The sequence below is a fragment of the Strix aluco genome, chromosome 9 (genome assembly GCF_031877795.1).
Source record: "Strix aluco isolate bStrAlu1 chromosome 9, bStrAlu1.hap1, whole genome shotgun sequence".
In the NCBI taxonomy this organism is placed as follows: domain Eukaryota; kingdom Metazoa; phylum Chordata; class Aves; order Strigiformes; family Strigidae; genus Strix; species Strix aluco.
The window spans coordinates 4304108-4318950 of NC_133939.1; the positions used below are offsets into that span (position 1 = coordinate 4304108).

The 14843-nt window shown below is 44.3% G+C and overlaps 1 protein-coding gene across 2 annotated transcripts in view; it reads left to right on the top strand.

The window, feature by feature from the left end:
* Window positions 1-14591, top strand: part of EHHADH (enoyl-CoA hydratase and 3-hydroxyacyl CoA dehydrogenase) — a 28191-nt gene extending 13600 nt beyond the window's left edge. For both annotated transcript variants that reach the window (XM_074833477.1, XM_074833478.1), the window contains exons 6-7: window positions 4013-4354; window positions 12097-14591. In XM_074833477.1, coding sequence (XP_074689578.1) covers window positions 4013-4354; window positions 12097-13367 — 1613 coding nt within the window. In that variant the 3' untranslated portion in view covers window positions 13368-14591. The remainder of the gene's footprint in view (window positions 1-4012; window positions 4355-12096) is intronic.
* The last annotated feature ends 252 nt before the right edge of the window (window positions 14592-14843 follow it).

A 14843-nucleotide genomic window follows, 5' to 3' on the forward strand; every position in this document is an offset into this window, starting at 1 on the left:
TTTTTTTATAAAGCTTTCTCAGTGCTGGAGCTGCAGTATCTCATGGCAAGGGATTGGTCTCAAATGACTGGCCTTACTGAAGCAAGGGTCCTCGATTATTGTTTTCATATGCAGTTGACAGCTACCTTTATGGTATGTTGGGAAAGCGTCTCCATCCATCCATTTTTATGTTCCTAATGAGGAACACCTTCAAAAGGAGTTCTGAAACAGTTCTGAATAAGTGGTTGTAGGAATACATGGAGGCAATTATTGATTCTAAGTTAAATTTTTCATTGTAAAACAGTAATTATATATTGCAGATAGGAAGCGAGCATATGTTTCTGGCCTTCAAGCAAACGGACCTCTTCAGGCAAAAGAAAATATCTTCACTTTTGAAGGCATTTTTTAGAAGGAATAGACAGGAGCTAAATCCTTGAAAACGTAGAGAATGTTCTTTCATTAAATGTGCTCGATAATCACTGCGCTAATTGAAAGCTGCATTACATCATTTGTCCACCTGATGGCATCACAAAATTGAAAAATTGCTGTAGTTGCTTGTGGCATGCAGTAGCTTGCAGCTTGTACTGCCCACCTCTTGCTGGCCTGCTGTAGTCTTCCTCAGCTGGAGGAGAAAATGGCTGCTGATCCTCTGCACAGCAGGCCTCTTTGAGGCTCTCCCTTCATATATAATCATGGCTTGCTTTTTGACCACATCTGCTGATTGACCTTTATCATCTTCTCAGAGCACAAAAGTATCAGTGGCTTGCACCAAAGAGCCAAGGAAAATCCATTCAATTTAGACTAGCTCAGGCCCCACAGGTATTAAACTCTGGGTGGAAAGATAGTTATGAGTTTCTGGCTGTAAGCCACTAGGAGTAACTTGAGGAAGTACGTGTTTCTTCTGAGTCTCTCAAAACCCAAAGGAATAACAGATACTGCTGTTAGGTAATTTCATGCTTCACATGAAGACTGTTGGAGAAAGGCTTTCAGTTACACTTGCAAGGGCATCACCTCTGGGAAGATGTGCAATATAAAGACATTTTAATCTCTCTCCAGGTCTCATGATTCTGGCTGCCACCTTCTCTAGGCAGAATATCTAGCGCCTTTGACACAACCAGAGTTTGTGAAAGGTCTGACATAACCTGGACTTGTCCCTGGCAGGCCTGAGACTACTTCAAGAGGAGCAGGGGTTCAGTTTCAGCTTTGTTTCTCAGAAATTCACAAGTAGTTCCCTGCACCAGGAAAACCATTAGGCTAGCCCTGCCTCTTGCATTTGGTACTGCTTGCTTACAGGTTATACACGCTATACAAAAAAGGTGTGGACAGGCTGGAGAGGGTCCAGAGAAGGGCCACAAAGATGATCAAAGGCCTGGGCAGCCTGCCACGTGAGAGAATTGAGTTTGTTCAGCCTTGAGAAGAGAAGGCTTAGGAGAGACCTTATCACCACATTCCACTTCAAAGGGTGGCTACAAAGAAGATGGAGACTCCGTTTTTACAAGGAGTCACGTGGATAAGACAAGGAGTAATGGGTGCAAGTTACTCCTGGGGAGATTCCGATTGGACACAAGAAGAAAATTTTTCACAATGAGAGCAATCAGCCAGTGGAATAATCTCCCCAGGGAAGCGGTGGATTCCCCAGCATTGGGCACTTTTAAGATTCAGCTGCACAGAGTGCTGGGCTATCTTGCTATACTGTGCTTTTGCCACAAAGGTTGGACCAGATGATCCTCAAGGCCACTTCCAACCTGGTATTCTGTGATTCTATGTTGCTTTTGCTGATAGAAGTTTTATAGACTTGATCTGTCCTTTGTGCCACCCAGACTACAAACCCTAGTAAAACAATGCTAGCTCCTGTGTATGGATGACACTTTTCCCTGCCACACTGATGTCTGATACTGTTTATCGTGTTCCTGCTGCTTTGATTTCAGAAATCGAGCTGCAGGTGCCCCACACTGATCTCTTCTTCCCAGGTTTGGATTCAGATAATTTTTTCCTGCTCATAAATATGCCCTTGATTCTTATTAGCATTGCAGAAGCAAAGACACTGCATGGAAATGCTGTAGAAATACTTAGCAAAACCTATTTAGCTTACAGCTAAATAAGAGTTTTATTACAGGACACTGAGGAGAGTCATTTTTCTTTTTTTACTCTGAGGAACTGTCTCACATCCCCCAGCAGTATTTGTGCTTACAAGTACTGTTTGCTATCTGAAGACCAAGCTTAAAGGCTCCCAGTAATATTTCTTTTTTACCAGTCCTTTCCCCATCAGAGATGTCATATGAATCCCTTGATCTGCCCAGTCTTAAGTGGCCTTCCAGCCATCAGGTCTGCTTTCTGGCACAAATCTGAGGTTTCCTCTTGTGATGAAATGAAACGCACTATTTAAATCCTAAATAAAGGACTGTGGGTAAAAAGCATTTTTGGGTTAAAAACATACATTTAGGGGAGAAACAAAGGAGTCAAAAATAAAGGAACATTATCCTGACTAAATCCTGTGATACTGACAGGTGCAAACTCTATTCACTGTCAATGTGAAAACATTATTTTTATGAACTCTGATTACGAGGGAAGCTACTTACACAGTGAACGTTCATCTTTTTGTGTTCTCTAAAAGGCTTAATTAAAAAGCCTGAGCTCTGAAGACCATTATTTCAGGAAATCAGTATCTTAAATCATCCTGGAAACTCATATTTCTGTTTCTCCTAAACATTGCTCGGTCTTGGAAGAAGATCTACAGTCAGGACATGTTCTTTGGGCAACTGTGATTGCAGTGCTACCGTTATTCCTGCTCTTCAGCATCCTGTGTAGGATTTCCTGCTCCTGAGTCTTCTGCTGATGCACTGGCACTTTCCTAACTTGGACAACAGGAAGAAAAAGGAGAGCTGGATGCAATATGCCACCTTTGAAGGAAGTGTGCTCCTGTGGCAGAGCTCATATAAGAGAAGCTAGGGCAGTGAGATACCAGAGAGCTTCTCAGCGTAAGGTTTTCATTAGAGAGGGCCCACCCACCATCCTGCTTTGGTGGCCGTCCTGGGTGCTTCTGGGAACAGCACTGCAGCAGTCACTACAGTAACTTGGCTACACAGTTAATAATCTGGATGTGGTTATGATGACAAAAGGGTCTTTCTGAAAATGTTGGAATATTAAGGGGATACACCCTGAATTTCTGATCTTGTTCCTCCACGATCTTTACTGAGGCAAACTGCCATTCAGAGCATAGGAACAGCCTGAGTATGGACAGATCAGAGATCTCCTAGCAGGCACCAAGGTTTGTACTTCTGAAGAGGACAGAGAGGATTTTGGCATCTGAAATGTAACTAACTTCTCTCAATTAAAATCCTTTCTAGGTATCACCATAGCAACCTCTGTCTGTAATGAGCCTCATGTATTTGTGTGGCTGCTTGATTCACCCCTTGCTGACACAGAAGCATGAACTCTCCCTTGTTATTCATTTGCTCCCCAACTTATGCTGTGTGAGCTGTCCTCCTGGTTAGTCTCAAAGTGAATAGAGGGACTCCTGCTGTCAGGGAAGATTGGAAGTCAGGGTATATTTCCCAGTCTGTCTTATAAATGCCTGGGTCAGGACCCTGGTTGAAATGCATCTGGCTAGCAAAGTTGATTGGGCACTGAGTACTAAACAATACTGGAGGACAACTTTAGTACTGAAGCTTATAGAAGCAGCCATATGAATGTGGCAGCTGGAATGGGGAGTAAGAAAACTGGAGAAATCAAGGAGCTCTGTGTAGCTGAGAAAAGGAGGGAGAGAATTACTACCTTGAAATTGAAACCTTGCTTTTTTAAAGTCTGAGAAGGGACTTGGAAAATTGCAATTGTCAGAGCAAAAAAGAAAGCTAAAGAGAAATGTCAAACACTTTAGTTTAGACCAAGATCACTGTGCCATGCAAGTCCTAACACAGTGAGCTTATGAGGAAAAGATGTAGACTGTGTTCCCAGTCTGTGTAGAAAGGGGTGAAGATCTGTAGTCTTCCAGATGTGGATGCTTTGTTCTATAACTCCATTTTTCTACTTCCAGGCCAGCCATTGGGACCCCGCAGGCTCAGCCTGAAGCCAGTTCCAAAACTGCCCAACATGGAAGCATTCCTCAGCGAGGCTCTTGTAAAGGTGAAGAAACAGGCCCACGGGTGCCTGGCTCCAGAGCTGTGCTTCCAGGCAGTCAAAGCCGCCACAGAGCAGCCTTTTGCAGATGGAGTCCGGAGGGAGCGAGAGCTGTTTAATGTCCTGCTGACTTCAGGCCAGGCCCAAGCACTGCAGTATGCTTTCTTTGCAGAAAGAGCAGTGCAGAAGTGGACAACACCCAGTGGAGCTTCATGGAAGAGTGCTTCCCCTCAGCCCATCCACAAAGCAGCTGTGATAGGTAAGGGAACGAAAAAAGCTGTTGTGGTTGCTGACTGTGCAGCTAACAGCAGAGCTGAAGGGGAGTGGGATGAGTGTAATCAGCCTTTACTCATGGCACAAGGCTGAAGGGGGGTTCCCTAGCAGTCACTCACCAAAATCACTGGTATCCATCACAGGCAAAGATACTCCACACCCATAGGTCACATGCAAGGAGGGTAGTTGTCACTGCATTGGTAAGCTCAAAAATTCAGATGGCAGGTGTGCTGGTTTTGGCTGGGATAGTTAATTTTATTCATAGCAGCTAGTCTGAGGCTATGTTTTGGATTTGTGCTGAAGACAGTGTTGAATATTCAGGGATGTTTTCCTTATTGCTGAGCAGTGCTTACACAGAGCCAAGGCTTTTCTGCTCCTCACCCCACCCCACCCCACCAGCAAGCAGGCTGGGGGTGCACAAGGAGCTGGGAGGGGACACAGCCAGGACAGCTGACCCCAACTGACCCCAGGGATATCCCAGACCCTATGGCATCACGCTCAGCATAGAAAGCTGGGGAAGAGGAAGGAAGGGGGGGACATCGGAGCGATGGCGTTTGTCTTCCCATGTCACTGTTACACGTGATGGATCCTGCTGTCCTGGAGATGGCTGAGCCCCGGCCTGCCCATGGGAAGCGGGGAATAAATTCCTTATTTTGCTTTGCTTGTATGCATGGCTTTTGCTTTACCTATTAAACTGTCTTTATCTCAACCCAATTCTACCTTTCCGATTCTCTCCCCCATCCCACTGAAGGGGGAGCAAGCACATGGCTGTGTGGGGCTTAGTTGCCAGCTGGGGTTAAAGTACAGCAGCAAGTCACATGCCAGTAGATTGTTACCTGATGCCACCTCTTTCTTTGGAAGAATAACTTCCCCTCACTTCAGAGACAGCTTCATCTGTGGACCATAAGGAGTCTGTTCCCTTTTAAATACTGCTGTGTCGAGTCCTAGCTTTGTTCCATGTTATAAGCAGGTTTGCATTAAATTCTCCTCCTCCTGGTCTAGTTCTGTACTGCAAGTGCATGTGCACAGAGTCACTCAGGGATATATTAATACAAAAATGTTTTGACAGCTGTATTTTAAGAAGATTTCATCTCACTGGGATCCACTCCTGCCATTTTGTAGCCCAGCAAGATAATGCCTTCATTAATTTTTTATAAGAGCAATTTAAATAAAACATTTGATGCACTGCTGAGATTTAAAAAAAATATCTTTCAGCTCTGCCTGTTGATAGTAGCACTCAAAAAATGGTTAGACAAGTAATGGAGCACTTGGAAAACATCCATTCAGTTTCAGAGGAAGCTCACCAAATCAACACTGCTCCTTCCTAAGTACTTCTCAGGCCTCTTGTACTCTGCAATATGAGCTCTCTGAAAGCTCATTTCAGGCCATAGAAACACTTTCTTTTTTTTTTTTGGAAGTTCCCTCCTTTTCATTAGCTACCATGCCATATTTTTTAATGAAAATGGTTTTTAAACATTGATCCACAAACCTTGTGAGGAGGATCCATGGCTGTTACAGCATTCAGGTAAAGAGGCATGAATTACTGCCAAGATTATCATGCGACTTAAAGACCACAGTACTTTGAACACATGTAACCCCAGACAGGTCAGTGCTGCAACGCAGGCTTTGGCAGGAAGAGATTGTGTTGAAGTCTTGTAGAAATGATCAGGTGTCTAGAATGGGCATTCTTTGCTATATACTGATAAATCATGCCAGAATAATATATTTGCAAAGTCCCAATCTCAATGACAGTTTAGCCAGAAGGGCTGTTTAGATCTGATCTGCTTATTTTGGCACTGTAACTGAGCTAGAGGGAATTCTAAGGACAAATGCAATCTCCATTTCAAAGTTTCTAGATGAAGTGTAATCTGTATCTTATTTCCAGACTGAACTGGCTGGGCTGTATCTCCCATCTATTGGATTAAGTATTTGTATCTCATCTCCAGACAGCTTTCTGAATTCTTGTCTGAAATTGCCCTAGCCTCTACCCCCAGGTTTGAGTGTTTTTGTAGCTGGTTACAGACAATACTAAAGTTAATCCATACTTTTTGCAGAATAAATAAAGTGCTTTGATACTTTTACTGCAGAGCACAATCTTCCACATTCTGGTCATTTTCATGACTCTGAACTTCCCCTAATTTTTCAACACTCCATAAAGCACGCATAGCCAAAGTGGGAACAGTATTCCAGGAGCAATTACACTAAAACCAGGCACCAAGATGTTTCTTCCTTGCTCCTACTTAGTATGCTCAAGGTAACAGCCAACTTTCATATTAGCCATGTTCAACACATCCTGTTAATTATCTACTGCCAAGGAGCAGCTGTGCCCCAGGGATAGGGAGCCAAAGGCAGTAACACATCCCAGGGGGACAGAACCACAGAATTTTTGAGGCTGGAAGGGACCTCTGAATGTCATCTTGTCCAATCCCTCTGCTCAAACAGGGCCACCTAGAGCCAGTTGTCCAGAACCATGTCCAGACAGCTTTTGAATATCTCCAAGGATGAAGACTCTACAACCTCTCTGTGCAACCTGTGCCAGCGCTCAGTCACCCCCACAGTAAAAAAAAGTGTTTTCTTATGTTCAGATGGAACCTCACATGTTTCAGTTTATGTCCATTGCCTCTGGTCCTGTCACCAGGGACCACAGAAAAGAGTCTGGCTCCATCTTCTTTATACCTTCCCCTCAGGTATTTATTTTTTCTGAACTTCATGGAGTTCTTATCAACCCATTTCTCCCTCTGGATGGCAGTACAACCCACTGCTATATCAATTATTTACAGTACCTGAGCAAGGCAAGCAGGGCAGACACAGAGGTCATAGCCAGGATCTACTAGAAGTATGGATGGTCAAGCAAAGTTCACGTGATGATGCAGGTTTGAGGTAAAGTTGGGGAGCCAGTCTGAGATCAGCAGTGTTCGTAGCCTGGCACAGCCACAGTAAGACAACAGAACTCCTCCAGTATAGCTTAGGAAGAGCTGAAGGCCCAGGTCTGAGCTTAAATGGGGCTCTGAGGCCTATGGGCAGTGTGTGTGGGTGGAGGCTCCATGTGTAGCTGGTCACGGTCATTAAAGCTTATCAGTCCACTCAGGGCCTTGACACTTACTAAGACTTCTGATGCCTTTTCTGAATCACTGCTTCTATCAATACAGCCCCCATAGCCCACGGTTATAGCTTGCTTTGTTTATGCTAGTTCTTCATGTTATACTTCATTTGATAAGTGACATCTCCTATTTTGGAGGTTATTGATCACCTTTGAACTCTGTATCCCACACCACATTAAGTGTCACTGCTTTCCATCACTTCTTTCTGCCACCCCACTGTGCTTTTTCTCCTCCTTGTGGAAGGTTTTCCTCCTATTTTCCCTTTTAATATCAGTGAAATTGCAAGTCCGTTAGAGACAGGCATAGAACATGCCAGCACAATTGTATTTTTTCTTTCAGGCTGCTGTAACAAAAAGTCATTCTCCAGCCAGTACCATGCTGTACAGTATCTCATAATTTCACATTCCTGATCTTAAGTACATTCTTGCAGCACCAGAAATCAAATTCTTAGGGATGATTTTTGAGGGACCAACACCTTTTAAAATGGTGCTGCTCATCCATGTAAGTATTGAGTCTGCCTAGGTGATCCAGGTCTCTCTATTTTCACTGCAGAGAGGAGGGTGGTCAGAGCAAGATGTTGCACCCATTTTGGATAGTCAGAAATCACGCAGACCCCATTTTCCAGTAGGCAGTGCTGTGCTGTTTCACACACTAAAACCATGTTGCATTATGCTGGTGCTTCCATGCTGCACAATGGGAAGCAGCAGAGAAGATCACGTTGACTTTCTCCTCCTTCAGTACCTTTTCCATAGGCACCAAGGACCTTTACGGTATGGAAGCAGTGCCATGAATGCTAGGGAAGCTTTGCTTTGTGGCTCCCCTGTCTGTCCAATATTAGCAGGAACTTGTTGGAGGGAGCTGGCACATCGCTTGCTGACCATGTCTTAATGTAGATTCAACATCAAGGATGTTCTATCATTTTTGTAGGCATGCTTGATAGCATTGCTGATGATCTGGCAACCATTCCTGTGGCAGTGCTGGCTTCCCATCAGCTGCCTTTGTCTGCAGTTTGCTCACTGAAAGGCTGATAAGCAGGTAACACCCAGCTATGCGGGATCCCTCCTGCTCTTGGCCTAGCTGGCCTTGAGTGTCTTCAGCCACATGAAATGTCACCTATTGAATTTGCTTCTGCTTGTTCTGACCTATTGGCTTCCATCTCTTTCCACTTTTTTTGGTTCCATGTCATCCAGAAAAAGAGTTTTTCTCTTTGTTGTTTTTAACAGGGAAACTGGAACAGTCTTCACATATTTTTACCAATCTATAAGGTATTACTTCCATTGCCTGGCATTTTAAAGTCCAAATAGTTCAGAATATTTTCCACTGATCTGTATTTATCTAGTGTATGTGACTCCACATGAGTTGCTTTGTACATAATTCGAGTTCATTTCTTTTGAAATTTGTTTTTAAAGTTCTTCAATTAATTTTGCATGATTTTTCGTATTCTAAGTACCTTGTGACAGATCAATAATTAACAGTCATTATTCACTCAGCTTGCCCAGCAAATGGATTTGTCATATCCATATTTGGCCTGAAATTACATGGGTTCAAGTGTAGTTTTATTTATATGTCAAAGCTACATTTCACAACAAAAGACCAGAAGCAAGATGGCTAGATGCTGTTTTTTTTCCTGAAGCAGATTTCAGCCTTCTTTTGAAAGATGTGCCTTGGGCATGAAAGATGGTAACACAGCTCTGAAAACTGTCCCCTGCAGTATAGAGTTTTTTTGTGGTTTGGGAGAATTGAGAGCACTATTGAGGAAGAGAATGGAACACACAGTAAAAATTCTGGAGTAGTTCCGAGCTGTGTTTTGGTCTGTGTGATCTGAGCTGAGCATGCAACATTTCCCTTTCTCTTTCATCTATAGCCTTCTACACGTGTAAGGCCCAATGATTCCCTAGAATTTTTTTCTGCTCTAGTATATATTCTTTCCCAAGATCACTTGGCTTTATAAAATTGAAAAGGGGAGTCCTCAGAAATGCTTTTTTCCCTGCTAGATAGCCAAATCTCTCCTTAGTTTTATAGTCCAGTTTTAGAAAATATTTCCAGGGGAGTCATGCTGTGCAAGCTCTAATGTAACAAAACCCTTGGGGCTTTCATTACTCTCTCTGCCAGCTTCATTAAACATCATTTCATACAGGCCACTGAAGAGTTATGTAGTAAGTTGAGAGACAGCTTTTCTAGGTCAGAAACAAGCTTGGCAAGCTCATATCTTATCTATAAGCCTATTCCCATGGCTGAGAAAGTGCAGTACTATACGCACGTATGCCTGTCTGTCATGGGACAGCTAAAACCTACATGGGAGTATTCATACTACATGTGTGGACGAAAGCAAACGGGGGAATCAGCTAACACCACTGCATAAATTCCCTTGAACAGAAGGCTGGAGAACCCCTGCTCATGGAAGAGGTTTTGATTTAGGAAGAAGCAGCATGTTCATGTTGTGAGAGAACTGCCAAGATTTCAGTCATGAGACTGAAGCTGAGAGGAACAGGAGTTAATAAGGCCCAGGATGTGTGCGTTATTTCTTTAGTAGAGCTTGGAAATTCTAGGGAGAAACCTCAGGTCTCCACCCTGGAAAGGAAGAGACTTCAAGAGGGAGCCATGTTGAACTGCAAACACTTTAGCTCGATGTCTAAAGAGAGCCTTAAAGATGGGGCTGGGCTTGGTGGGTATGCATGAAGTGGTGAGTTACCCTCCTGCACTGTCCAAGAAGAAAGCAGTTCGTGCAGCTCACCACGAACAGGGAAAAAACTGTCTCTAACTGTATTTGCTACTACATCCAAGGCTCTGCGTACTGAGCACAGTGGAAGGAGCTATTTGTGTTGGGTTTTTTCAGTCAGCAAACCATGGGCACTGAAATACTAAGAACTGATTCATGTTATTCTGGTTTTATTTTCAAATTAGTTTTTAGTAGTACTTGATTATGAAGTAGCAAATGTAATTTCCTAGAAAGGAACTTTAGCATTTGCTTGGGAGTATAATGGTTTATAAGCAGGCTGCCAGATAGTGATGTCTGTAAAAACTATCTTCTTGTGGCTAAGCTGGAAATGTTTTAAGTGTCTTGTGTGTACACAAGCTGAGAGTGGACAGAACTAAACCAAGGGTGTGTAGCTTGCAGAAAAAACATACTACCTTGTTTGACCTTGGTTGTTGGAATTTGTTTAAATGATGACATAATTTCAGCTCTTCTTTACAAAGCTGCTTTAGACAAATGTTTTAATCCCCTTGTTTCTGTTTATTTGTTTAGCTGACTTTCATTTGTAAACCCAGGATTAAAAAAATCATTTTTACAGAATTATAACAAACCTGTACTTTGGTTGTTTCTTTATTTAGGATATTAATAATCCTCCCATTCAGATGCTTCGCACTTCTAAAGCACATAAATTGTGCTGAACTTCTCTTACTAGTTTGCATTAACTTAGTCGGAAAAGCCTCCATCATGGGAGAGCAGGATAAATAGTGTGGGTTGTGCATCACAGGGAAGTGTAAGCATGTGGCTTCATTTAATGTAATAGAGGGCAGAGCTGGTGGAAGGGCTCAGAAGGAGGGAAGGGATCAAGCCAGTAATCTCTACACTAGTATTCCTGGTATGAGCTGGTAATAGTGCATTTATGGATCTTGGAAAAAAAAAATACAGCTTGAATAGATGCTCAGTTACAGGAATTCTGGGCAAGCACTTTAACTGTGTGGTTGGACAAGGAAGACAATTGAAGACAATTCCTGTGTCTTCAGGAATCTTCAGAAGCTAGGAATGGCCTGTGTTGGAGGATGTGGAGAATTCCCAGTGGGCAGAGATGCCTTTTACAAAGTGCAAACGGCAAGCAAAAGGCTACTGATGTTCCAGAGTGATTAAAAAGGAGGCAGAAGATGTTGAAATCTGTATTAAGAATGCAGTGTTAGTTCCAGCCCGTTTGACCTGTCAATGAAAGACATACAAGACATTAGAATCAAAGTTTAGAGCATATCAGTGTCCGAGAGTCTTTACAAAAATAGCAGCTGAATTTTCTTTGCTTCAAAGATTACGCAATGGAGTGCAGAGGGAGAAGAGGAGGGAGACAAAGAGGAAGCTTGGGAGGAGGAGGAAGAAACCAGTTGTCTGAGCTTTGCTGGTGGGGTGTATTTGCTTACTCTAATATTCTCTGAGTGCCCATAGAGGACCATCTCACAGGAACAGAGGGGCACTGATATGCTCAGGGTGAAGCTTGCTTGTGAAACTGCTTGCTAGAAGTTGCCAACAGGGTTGAAGCTGAAACTCAGATCTCCTATCTTGGATCCCCAGGTTCTAACTCTTAAGTGATGCTGGTTTCCATAGGTATAAAACTTTGCAGGGAGAAGACGAATCACGTGATCTGTGCATACTGGAGTGAATCCCGCTGGTATTTTGTAAGCTTGAGAGGACATAAACTTGCCTTTATGCTACTGCTTTTCAGACATTTAGGATCACTGAAAGAGAGCATTCACCTTCCTTTTTCCCAGTCTTAAATTCTTTTTTTCTATCTGTCCGCCACTCATTTTTCATAGGCTTCCACTTTTTATCCTAGAGATACAGAGGGAATGCTACTGTCAAGTGATTAACTATAATATTTTCTATTCATAGTCTCTGATTCTGTCTCACTTTTATCCTTAGGGCTGGGAACAATGGGCCGAGGCATTGTGACTTCTCTGGTTAAGGCCAAGATACCTGTGGTAGCCCTGGAGCAAGATCTGGAGTATCTGAACACGGGAAGAAAAGCTGTGATGTTCCTTTTGGAACGTGAGGCTATGAAAATGGAGCAGGGTGCCCAAACCCTGGATTTCCATAACCCTGCACGTCTCCAGTTCACTGTGGACTTTGATGTGTTGCGTGATGTAGATCTAGTCATTGAGGCTGTGTTTGAGAACATGGCACTGAAGAAGGAAATATTCCACAAGCTATCGAGAATCTGCAAGCCAGGGGCCTTTCTGTGTACAAATACATCAGCCCTGAACATCAATGAAATAGCTTCTGCCACGAGCCGCCCACAGCAGGTCATTGGCACACACTTCTTCTCCCCTGCTCATGTGATGAGGCTACTAGAAATAATCTACGGCCATCACACATCCCCTACCACCATTGCCACCGCTATGCAGCTAGCCAAAGTCCTGAAAAAAGTTGGAGTGGTGGTAGGGAATTGTTTTGGGTTTGTTGGGAATCGAATGATGTTTCCGTACGCACAACAGGCAGTTTTCCTTTTAGAGGAAGGAAGCAGGCCAGAAGCAGTAGATCAGGTTATTGAAGATTTTGGGTTTAAGATAGGACCTTTCCGAATGTCTGATCTTGCTGGGCTGGATGTAGGTTGGAGGTCTCGAAAGGGTCAGGGTCTCACTGGGCCCTCACTACCTCCAGGAACACCTGCCCGCCAGCGGCATGGCCATCGCTACAGCCCACTGCCTGATCTTCTGTGTGAGAATGGCAGGTTTGGCCAGAAAACGGGAAAAGGCTGGTATCAGTACGAGAAGGCTGGGGGCAGGACAGCCAAGCCAGATCCATGGCTTCACAGCTTTCTGTCACAGTACAGAGACACCCATCGCATCAAGACCCGCTTTATAGACCAGGAGGAAATCCTGGAGCGGTGTTTGTTTTCCCTCATCAATGAAGGGTTTGACATCCTGGCTGAGGGCATAGCATCAGGCCCAGAACACCTGGATGTAATTTATATCAATGGCTATGGGTGGCCGAAGCACAGGGGCGGCCCCATGTTCTACGCTTCCACCGTTGGGCTCTCTCGCATTCTGGCTAAACTGCAGAAATACTCAGAGGCCCACCCTGATGTTCCCGGGCTACAGCCCAGTGCTTTTCTGAAAAAGCTGGTAGCTATGGGGAACCCGCCCCTCAAAGAGTGGATGTCCTACCTCAGCCGGCCAAACAACAAGCTGTGATTTTTGTCAGTGCCTGTTATATACGTTCAGTGGAGGCTGATCTCATGAAACAGGTGCTGTAATTGCACCGTCTTCTCCAATCAAAACCAAAGTGCTACAGGCTCGTAAACAATGTCACTGACCTTCCTGGGCCTTTGCAGAGAATAACTTTGTCCGATGATTATCTCAAGCCCTGTCTTGCTGCAGATAACCACTGCCATCACCCACCCTTCCTTCTCAGCACCAGCCTCACCCACCTTCTCTGCACACTGCTGTTTAAAGGCCCGTCTCATTTTGCTCTGCCGTAGGTCATCACAGCTGTACATCTCTTCCAGTCTGTCTTTGTGGAAGGGAGGGAGCAGCACCCCCAGCCCCCAAAGCGAATCATGGAGGGAGGTAAGAGAGAGGTGATCGCAGTTCACCCAAGACCAGCTGGATCTACCAGCTCCTGCCTTAAATCTGTTTCCCAGTTTGTTCCAGTCTCTCCTGTGCAGCCCACCACCACTGGCTCTCCCAGAGACAGCCAGCTGGAGCCTGCTCCCTTCCTGCTGCTGGGGGAGAGATGGCACAAGGGGTGCAGCCCCTGTCAGAGGTAAAGTCAAATGAGTTGGAGAAAGCAGGTTTGGGCAGAGAGCAAGGGGCAGGGCTGGTACCGTCCCTCCTCCCTGCTGCAGAGATTCTAATAAATGACAGAAAAGTCACAGATACCTTGACCTGACTAACTGCCCTGTGGTGTTGGCTCACGACTGGCCTTCTGCATCCAGACTCCATCCTCCATTATCATTATCCCCACCTGGCTTTGTCCAAGCAGAAACATCTTCTGGCATCTCTTAAGTGTGGATATGTGTTGCCATCACTCCCTCTATCTTGCCTGACTACACCTACCAGGTCTTGGGGCTCAGCATGCTCTAATTGACCAGACTGAAACATGGTCTGGCACTTACCAGGTTTTCACATGGGCAGAGGGTACACTGAGAAGTGCATGGCTCAAGAGCTGTGCAGGCAGGAACGTTGCTGCAGGCAGGCAGGGAGGCAGCAGATCTTTAGCAGAGAGCAAAGTAGGGGGAGAGTGAGCCAAACTAGCTCCAGGCTTGATGCTTTGAGACCAAAGTCTCCCATTTCTCCTGTCTAGTGAATGTATCTTCCAGTCTGATGTGGTGATAGGTTGGTCTGGGTTCCCTTCTCAGGGACACTGGATGTCTAACTTCTGCTTTTTATTTTAATAAAACTGCTTTGATTATCTAATGACAGATTATATGGTATCATATGGGATAGTAGAAAAAAGAAAATGTGCTGCTTCTTTGCTTTTTCTCCATCGTTCTCTACATGGTAGAATTAGATAATTTTCCTGCTTGTGGGGGAGTTTGTGTCTGAAAAGGATGCATGCTTCTTTTTTCCTGAACATGTCTTATTTTGCCTTTTATCTACCTCTGGCCTTCAGTGGGTAAGAGTGTAAAACTGACGGCAGGAAACCCTTCATAAGTCACAAGCCAACTC